Source organism: Trypanosoma grayi (genome assembly GCF_000691245.1).
Source record: "Trypanosoma grayi strain ANR4 Tgr_708_V1, whole genome shotgun sequence".
NCBI lineage: Eukaryota > Euglenozoa > Kinetoplastea > Trypanosomatida > Trypanosomatidae > Trypanosoma > Trypanosoma grayi.
The window spans coordinates 1-9,061 of NW_008826327.1; the positions used below are offsets into that span (position 1 = coordinate 1).

A 9,061-nucleotide genomic window follows, 5' to 3' on the forward strand; every position below is an offset into this window, starting at 1 on the left:
AAAAAAAAAAAAGAAAAAAAAAAGAGCAGGTGAGGGAAAGAAGCTAAAGAAAAAAAACAAGAAATGGTGCTGTAGGAGGATGCCTCTGAGCATGGAAGCGACAGAAGCAGGTGCCGTCTCAACAATGGCCCTCTTCTTTCGATTCACGTTGATCCATCAAGGCGAGGGCGCTCTCTCCGTTTGCTCCTGCAAGAAGGCTTTGCATGGATCAGATACACCCACACGACACCTCCCCGCCTGATGACTTCTGTTCGTAGCAAGAAGCCTCCCGGGGCACCTCAATCATCGGTTGAGGATCCTGTTCATATGTTTGTTCGTGTATGTGTTATAGCTGGAGAGATGTGCTTTGCCCGGTCCCTTTTCTGCGTTTTTGTTTGATTCTCTGCCCATTTCATTTTTACGTTTTGTGGTACCTGAGTCTTTCCATCGAAGGTGTGCATGCGAAAAGGTGCAATTGAGAGATAAACTGTCTTTTTTTTTGTTTTGTTTACCAGAAGAGAGGCTACGGCTTGATTTTGTTTACCTTCGCTCAGCATTTTCTTCCGTGTTTTACCTCTCTTTTTTTCTCAGACATGATAAGAAAGGCCGAAGCAGCACGCTTCCCCTGAAAGAAGAAAATAAGAAAAGCAAATTAAGGACGCACTCATTACGCCAACAAAGAAGGCATTCATCCTGAGATTGGGCGGGACTAGACGCCAGCGGTGGGGTTGCCCAAGTGCTTGTCCGACACTCTCTTGCACTTCGCTATGATCACATCCGTTGCGCTCTACGTGTTCCCTTTCCTAGGAGTGCCCTTTCCCGGCATGCCTGTAGGGGTTCTCAGTAACCGGAGAAGTCTCTTCACGACGTACGTGCTGCGGCGCAGCCCTGGTTCGGGCATTGCGTGACCGCCGGGAGGCCGTTGCAGGGGCGCAATGCGCCATTGAATGTTCCGAAGGTTCTGCTTTATCGCCTTCTATTAACAGAGTGACGCTCAGTAACATTTAGTTGCGGCACTTCTCTGCTCGGCCTTTAGTCAAATACCTGGCTCTGCAGCGAGCACACAACTTGTGAGGATTCTCCCAAAATTCTTTACTTCTGCTTCCAGGGGACCCTCTGTGTGCCTCGCACACTTCCACGACCAGGACGTGCTGAGAGACATTCTCTCTGGGCACTGCTTTCTTTTTGTCTGTGCCAGATGATGGCTGTTAGACTACAGCAAACTTGCTATATGTCGCATGTCTGTATGGAATAAGATTTCTTTAAGATCTGCTGTGTGAAGTGGTGTGACTTGTGTTGTTAGAGAACAGTTACAACCCAAAGTCCGTTTGGTGTCTCTGTCCATGGATGTCTACTGCGGATGAATTGGGTGGAATTGGACGGCTCCTTTCCCTTATAGTACCGTTTTTTCTTTTTTCGTCTTCAGCATTCCAGCAATGAATCAAAATTGTAGCGTTTTAAATGATTTTTATTCTTCTTGTACTCTTCACAATAATTTTTTTCCTTTATTTTGTTCATTTCTTTCCGATTGGATTGCTAAAAATATTTTTTTCTCTGGTGCTGTTGGAAGCTCCCATGAGATGACATTTGACAGCACTAACACTCCGCCAGGTGGATTTGGCTTCTATTTTGTTGTTTCTGCTGTTGGGTGGTTGGAGATCGGGGTAGTAAGATTTAGTAGTAGGCAGTGAAGTGATGCTGGCTTGCAGGGCAGCAGTATCGGCAGGCAGTTGCGGTGCGGCATTGCTTGTTTCTGCCCGCCACCTCTCTGTCCGCACGGAGGACTTCTTCAGCAAGGAAGCCGTCAGCCATGCGAGACGTGTCAGCTGGGCGCCACACACAACAGAGAAGAAGCAGGGTGCATTCGCCAAGCTAGCACGCTCCAACTTCTCTGACCCATTACAAAGGGGATTCGTGCAGGAGCCGTACTTTGAGGAGGAAATCGAGGCGCATCGTCTTCATCATCGGCCAGACGTGTACGTTTACAAGTACAACGTTTCTCCAACTCACATGTCTCTTCGAGAGTAAAAAAAAAAGCCCACGCAGAGAGTTTGATGCTGTTTGCTGCTGCCTCTTCGGTCTGTGTAGCGAGAGAAACGAGTCGAGAGAAAAAAAAAGAAAGGAGTGTGGGGGTGGGAGTGTTCTGTCTTGTTGAATTGGCTCTGCCGTCCACTTGCTAACTTTCGTGTGTAGGTGCAGGAAGGTTCGTGGTGATCATACTATATAGCACTATGCGCCGTTTAGCGGGCGGAGATGCTTTCATGCGTTGCCGCTGCACTGTGGTGCCGAGCATCATGTTGCCAAAGCGATGCGTATCACAGAGGCCGCCACCCCGCGATGCTGGTGCAGACACGGATGGCACTCTTGTGCTGGACACGACGGAGGAGTGGATAAAAGGGCACGTTGACCGGGCTGTTCGTGAGGGTCGACAGACGGGGGAGTCCGCGGCCTACTTTGAAAGTATCATGGACGACCAGCAGGAGTTTCGGCAGTATGTGCAGGAGGCGCGCCGCCTGCTTGGCGACCAGGACCCGCGCGCGCTGACAAAGTACCAGCAGGGGCACTACGCTGAGCGTCTCTCGCGCCATATGAGCGGTGTTGCAGCGGAGCGGCTGATGCGGGCGCACACAGAGGACACGAACGCCCGGCGCCACACGCGGGACGGCACACCTACCGGCGAGAACTACTGGTTTGAAGCAGGCAACACGCTCGCATCCCCGTCTGTTCCTGACTTCGTGAAGGACGAGGTCCTGCGCGAGATGCGCGAGGGGCGCAAGAAGACAAGCCCAGCGTTTGAGGAGCCTGGCGAGGTGGAGGACTTGGCTGCGGCGGACAAGGAGTTTGCGGAGCATCTGCGCCAGCAGCGCCAACGTCTCCTTTGCTCCGATGATGTGCTGAAATGAACAGGGAGTAGGCAAAAGGAGAGCCAGAAAATGAAAAAAAAAACATGAAAGGAATGTGAAGAGTGTATGCGTTGTGTAAGAAAAACAAAGAGGAGTGCGGTCGTTCCTGTTGTGTCCATCACCTTGTTTTCATTTGCGTATCAATGCCCCTGAAACTGGCCTTGAGGGGGGGGGGNGGGGGGGGGGGGTGCGGGGCGCTAGAGACACATAAGAAAGGAATAAATCTTCGCGACAATAGGGGCAAGGCACTATGGTGCTGCCGCCGTGGCGCTACTGGCTTGACAGATGTTCGCTGGTGGTGCTACTGCTATTTTTGCTCTACTTGGGTGTGTTGTACCATTGTGCAATGGAAGGACACGCGAGGAACGTGGAATTTTTACGTCGTAGCGAGAGTCTCAATGCCGACGCGGCCGCGTACACCATACCAGCAGGCCCTATGTATTCACTTCGGTTTCACTTCCCTTGTCCGCAGCATGTTGACAGGAGCACCGAAAACAGTGCCGCCATGGTCCGTGCTGTTGCGACGGCCGATGCCTTGATCTTACACTGCGCTGAGGGCGAAGTTTGGAATCAGACAGAATTGGTGGAAAGTTTTTCACAGACGCGGCGGTGGGCCTTGGTTGAGCCACTGAGCCCCACACCTGGCTCCGACGTGCATAATATGATTCGCCTCCCAGAGCGGCAATGGCCACTCCCTTCGCACTTTGGCGTCCCTGTCCCTGTTATAATTCGTCTGCGCGATGTCTCGGTCTTTGGGGGCGCACAGGAGGCAGGGGCAGCAGCGAAGCCGCCGCCCCGTGTGCCGCTAAGCCGCACACCCATCGCGGCCTGCTTTCTCGTCGAAACGGACCCCACCCGCATCCCCATTTCCAGTGGTGGAACACTCCAAGATGAGCTTTTGGCAGATCCTGCCAAGTCGCGTATCCCATCTGTGGCGATGCATTTAAGCCACGTGTACAATGCGGATTGGGCCTTTTTTGTCTCGCCCTGTCGCACCAATGGCGCGCTTCGGTTGGATCAGCAGCACCTTGACAGTGCATTGGGTCATATCACTGTGTGGTGGGTGTGTGTGGCGACCGATACGCTTGTTGAGGTGAATGCGGCGGCGCGGTTGCTTACTGTCCTCTCGAGTGAGTAGCGGCGAAAGGGAACGTGTATCTGTCTTTCTCTCTCTCTCTGTCTGTCTGACTCTCTCGGCGGGGGGAGAGGGAGGGGAACACAAAAACAATGGCGAGAGAAAATCGAATTGATATTCACATGATGTTGTTGGAGGTTCCCGCTGCAAGTCCACCCGCCTCTTTCGTTCCACTACAGCCACCACTACCACCATCACCACCGTCACTATGGTCGTCTCACTCTTTTCCTATTTCACCGCACTTATTCTGCGCGATAAAACAAAAAGATAACAACGCATCTGCCCAATCAGAGTGGTTCAAGGTGAAAGCGAAGGTTCACCCCCAAATACATCAACGGCATTTCACACGCAATAAAAAAGGTGATCTAAAAGATGCTAGGGTATATTATAAACCTGTCAAATATATTCTGGGGATCCACCCTCGCTATAGCCATTTGGTGCGCAAAGCGGTACGCCAGGATGTCAGAGAGTGAACATGAGCAGTTGAAGCAAAAACTGAAACTATTGGAAGGTTCGGCTCCTCTCCCGATCATCATCGTTGGTGTGTGGCTCGCTTTGCGGTGCATCTACGCGCTGGGCCTTCAATTGCTGCTGGAGATGCTTGTGGTGATAGGCGTGGTGACCTATTTACATAACAAGGAGGGAAGAAGAGAACTAATGGAAGCTAATCAGGCAAATATGCTGATCCAAGACCTGGAGAAGCTCAAGGCAGTTCTTGGAAAAGAGCTGCCGGAGTGGCTAAAGTACCCAAGCGCAAACCGTGTGCACTGGCTCAACACCTTGATAGGTGGCATGTGGAATTCCATTTCCCTAGCAACGGAAAACTCTGTTCGTCAGATGCTAGAGCCGATGTTGGAGGCCACCAAGCCTTCTTTTGTTTATGACATTGTCATCAAGCAGTGTTCAATGGGAAGCCAGCCCATTGTGATCAATGGCATTCAGCATCACCCATATAATGACAAAGAATCTGTGCTTGACATTTCGTTTTCATGGGATAGTGATATGGATATCCATCTTCATTTTAAAGTGCCAGGACCTGATCTGCACGTGCATGTGCGACGCTTGGAAATTGACATGAAAGTACGTGTCATGCTTTCACCACACGTTCCGCAGTGGCCCTGCTTCGGTGCGCTCTCATTGTCGATCATGAGTATGGGAACACCGGATTATGAAGTCTCCGCCGCAGGAGTCTCATTGGACATTTTGGGTCCAGTAAAGACTTACTTGAGGAATTTCATCCGCGACACGCTCCTTGGGAGGATGGAGCACCCAAAGAAGATTGCAATTCCAATGGTGACGGGATTCGAGGCACCAGTGACGCGCGCAGATGCTGCTCTCGGTACCCTTCGCATTCACCTGTTACGGGTGGAGGACTGGTACCACCGCTGCTTGTCGGAAAGACAATCAACACCCTACTACATAAAGGTCGCCGTGTCTAGTGAAGCAAAGAAGCGACGCTTCAAGAGTCTGATCTACAAGGGACTGAACAGCGAGCTGAATGATGTTTTTAGCTTTGTATTATTTGATATTGGGCGAACGCTGCATTTCTGGTTGTACTTTGATGTGCCAGGGAGTGACCCTTGTCTGGGGGAGTGCGACGTGCCCATTCAAACCCTGGTTGAGAGCAAGTTGGCAGAGCACTCGTGTCTCTTGATGAAACCAGACGTTTCGGATAACCGGCTTCGTGCGAGGTTGATTATTTCAGCCGAGTTTTTGCCATACACAGGCAGGAGTAGGAATGATTCCACGTCGGCGCCTACACACGCCCCGCCGCGCATGGTGTCGGAGACCTTTGCAAAGCAGAGCGCAGTGGGCGAGCGGTGCATTGAGCCTCCCAGCACACGCTCGAACGTTAATGGCAGCATCTGCTCAGAGTGCGTGGGAGGTGGCACTCTCTTTGTGACTGTTAAGCGGTGCACTGGGCTCAAGAACATGGAGCGGCTGGGTGTGTCCGATCCGTACGTGCAGTTGCGGCTGCGGAAGCAAGTAAGGAAGTCGTCGTATGTTAGCTCGACTCTCGACCCCACGTTTGACTTTGAGACGGAGATTGAGGTGTACAGCATCGACACCGATGCGCTGGAGATTTTTATTGTGGACAAGAATGACCTCAGCAAGGACCGTGTGATGGGCTCTGTCGTCATTCCTGTCTCCCACGTGGCGTCGAGTGCAGGCGAACACGTGAGTGGCGAATGGAAACTTGAACCACAGGGGAAAATTTTCCTAGAGTTGCACCTGCTGCGCCACTGAGCCGTTCTCGAAGGGCACTGGGGTGGTGAAGTAACATGGCCTCATTAGCGTGCTTCTCATATATATATATATATATGTGGGTCTGTGTGGGGGGTAGGGAGGCGGTGCTCTCGCCTCGTAATTATATCATATTTGCTTCGCTGCCGACACACAATACTCTGCACCACTTAAGAAATGCGCTCCGAGGTGTCTTCTTTTTTTTTTTTGTTTAACTGAGCAGGAAAAAAAAATAACAGAAGACGGAAATTAATTTGTAATGCAGTATTACTCCACTGTGCCTATTTTTCCACTGTCCCTGCCACCCTACGGTGTCTGCATGGCATGACGCGGAAGCTGTCTCTTGCTTCTCATTCAACACGTTTCGCTTGTTGTTGGTTTTCTTCCTGTTGCTCACTTCTTCTTTTCCCTGTGCTATTGTGTTACACGTTTTTTTTTTTGCCTTCTTTCCTCTCTGTTGTTGTTGTGTGTGCTGCTGCTGCTGCTGCTGCGGTGGCTGCGCTGGTGCTAGTGGTAAAGTAGCTGCTTCTGTGACATTTGTTGCGAAGTGATGGGAAAAAATCCGCCTAAGTGGCTGCCTGGGGAGCGGGTGAAGGAGACACTCCTTCTGCAGCGCAAGTCGGTGGAGCAGCTGCGGGCAGACCGTGTCCTGCGCCGAGATAAGCTGCAGGAGCGGCGTGATCGTCACAAGGCGAAGCTGGACGCGAAACGGAAGCGGAAGCTCTCCGCGAAGAAGTTCATCTCGGCGCAAACTATATTGAAACATGCGCAGCGCAAGGAGCGGCAGGGACATGTATTCCGCAAGATTGGCGAGAAGGTGCAGGGCAAGCGGAGCCGCACGCCACCCAACGAGTACAAGCAGCGCCTTGCCGACAGTCGCGTGGTCCTCATTGTGCGGGCTCGGGGTAAGCAGATCCCGCCCGAGGTCGCCGCGGCGTTCCGGCGCTTGGGACTGGAGAAGTTGTACGCTGCGCGGCTGCTGTGCCTCGACCCGCGCAGCGACCACCTGGTACAGCAGCTCGGGCCGTTCTGCGTTGTGGGTCACCCCGAGCCTGCGCAGCTGGAGGAGCTGCTTCGCACCCGCGCCGCCCTGTGGAACGAGGAGACGCAGACGAAGCGGCTCATCAGCGGCAACCTGATGCTCGAGCAGGCACTAGGTGCATACAACGTGCTGTGCATCGAGGACCTCTGCGACACGATCATCAATAAATCCGAGCATGTGCAGGAGGTGCTGCGGCACATAGCGCCCTTCGACTTCCACCCGCCGCGCCAGCTCTTCATGGAGCGTCACCGTTCCGTTCACCAGAAACTCGAGGTGATAAATAAGGATTCCTTCGCTGCCTACCTGGCTCAGCAGCTCAAGGGCGCCGCCAAACGGGAGAAGAAGGCAGCTGCTTCCAATAAGAGAAAGGCGGCCAAGAAATCATCGCTGTCGTCTTAGAAGTAGCGTAACGTGTATGTCTGCGCTGGTGTTTGCACATCTTGTGGAGTGTTGGTGCGGAGGTAGACCCTATTTTCATCTTCCTGCTGGTGGTGTGGTGCTGCTTCCTTCAAAGGCAAGAAGCGGGAGTTTTTTAATCAAGGAGTAGTAATACTGAAGAGAAGTCAGAGAAGCGTTTAATGGGTGTAGGGAAAGAGGGAATGGACACATTCTCTCTCAACCCCACACACCCCTCTTTCTCTCTTACGCATACAAGGCGTTCCCTGCAGTTATCTGTGCGTATATGTGCGTCTGTGGTGGTAAAGGGGGGTGGGTGCTGCTGCTGCTGCTGCTGCACCCTCCTCTTTTGTTTGGGGTGTGTGTATGTGTGAGTGTGGATATCTTTGGGGGTCACAGAAGTGTGCTTTGCTTCTCTCTTTCTTCGTTTTTTACTCTCTTTCTATTGTATTACCTCTCTTGCTTGCATGCTTGCAGGTGAAAGGAAGAACAACAAGAGGAAGAAGAAAAGTTTTGGCGGTTTTTCTGGATTTTTGTCAGGCGGTAATCTCACACTTTTGGACTTTGCCGTTTTCTCTTAATTTTGCGTTCACTGCAATAACACGCACTCAGAAAAACAAAACAGAAGAGTGCGGGTGTGAGCCTATCCGTCATTAGGGTGACAGAGTGAGGGAAAGAAGTGACAAAGAAAAGAAAGGAACAAAGGGGAAAAAAAGGACAGGACAAACACGAATGGCCCAGGTAAATCAACAACGTTTCGGTTGCTACATCGGCAACATTGACCGTAGCGTGACGTTGGAGGTCCTCCGTCAAGTGTTCTCTCAGTGTGGTACCATCATTGACTGCTCCCTTAACGGGAGGGACGAGGACCCGTATCGCTACGGCTTCATCGACTTTGCCTCCGAGGATGATCGTGCGCGGGCGATGAAGTACAACGGCTTTACGCTCGCCGGTAGGAAGATTAAGGTTGGGGTGAGCAAAGGCAATGTCGGACGGCCAGAGGGGTACAACAACACCAGTAATAATAATAACAACAGCAGCAGCAACAACAACAACAATGGTGGTGGCGGTGGCGGCGGCGGTGGCGGCAATACCAACAACCCTCAGCAGCAATTGCAGCAGCCACAGGCTCCAGCGATGGCGCTGGCGGCGAATTTTCTACCCGCGGTGGTGCAGCAGCAAAGCACGCAACTCCTTATGAATCTCATCCAGCGGGGCGCCGTAGACGTGAACCTGCTCACCCCTGAGCAGCAGCAGGCGCTGATGGCGAGTCTTATCCCACCGGCGGCTGCGCAAGCAGCGGGAGTTGCAGCGATCCAGCAGGCCGCGCCGATGCCGTACGTGCCGATGCCGCAGCAGCCG

At 52.4% G+C, this 9,061-nt stretch overlaps 6 protein-coding genes across 6 annotated transcripts; all 6 read left to right on the plus strand.

Annotated features, from left to right (window-relative positions):
* Positions 1-1,674: 1,674 nt before the first annotated feature.
* DQ04_07081000 (hypothetical protein) lies at positions 1,675-2,007 on the plus strand (the record flags this gene model as incomplete). Its single annotated transcript, XM_009315008.1, has 1 exon — positions 1,675-2,007. One exon carries the CDS (start codon positions 1,675-1,677, stop codon positions 2,005-2,007), a length of 333 nt encoding a protein of 110 aa, XP_009313283.1.
* A 203-nt stretch (positions 2,008-2,210) lies between these two features.
* DQ04_07081010 (hypothetical protein) lies at positions 2,211-2,882 on the plus strand (the record flags this gene model as incomplete). The annotated part of the gene is made up of 1 exon (XM_009315009.1): positions 2,211-2,882. One exon carries the CDS (start codon positions 2,211-2,213, stop codon positions 2,880-2,882), a length of 672 nt encoding a protein of 223 aa, XP_009313284.1.
* A 250-nt stretch (positions 2,883-3,132) lies between these two features.
* DQ04_07081020 (hypothetical protein) lies at positions 3,133-4,020 on the plus strand (the record flags this gene model as incomplete). Its single annotated transcript, XM_009315010.1, has 1 exon — positions 3,133-4,020. The coding sequence occupies one exon, from the start codon at positions 3,133-3,135 to the stop codon at positions 4,018-4,020; it is 888 nt and encodes a 295-aa protein (XP_009313285.1).
* A 369-nt stretch (positions 4,021-4,389) lies between these two features.
* Positions 4,390-6,264, plus strand: DQ04_07081030 (calcium-dependent lipid binding protein; the record flags this gene model as incomplete). The annotated part of the gene is made up of 1 exon (XM_009315011.1): positions 4,390-6,264. One exon carries the CDS (start codon positions 4,390-4,392, stop codon positions 6,262-6,264), a length of 1,875 nt encoding a protein of 624 aa, XP_009313286.1.
* Positions 6,265-6,811: 547 nt separating this feature from the next.
* Positions 6,812-7,702, plus strand: DQ04_07081040 (putative 60S ribosomal protein L7; the record flags this gene model as incomplete). Its single annotated transcript, XM_009315012.1, has 1 exon — positions 6,812-7,702. One exon carries the CDS (start codon positions 6,812-6,814, stop codon positions 7,700-7,702), a length of 891 nt encoding a protein of 296 aa, XP_009313287.1.
* A 729-nt stretch (positions 7,703-8,431) lies between these two features.
* On the plus strand, positions 8,432-9,061 carry DQ04_07081050 (RNA-binding protein; the record flags this gene model as incomplete). Its single annotated transcript, XM_009315013.1, has 1 exon — positions 8,432-9,061. A coding segment is annotated over one exon (630 nt), but the record flags the coding sequence as incomplete, so codon positions are not given.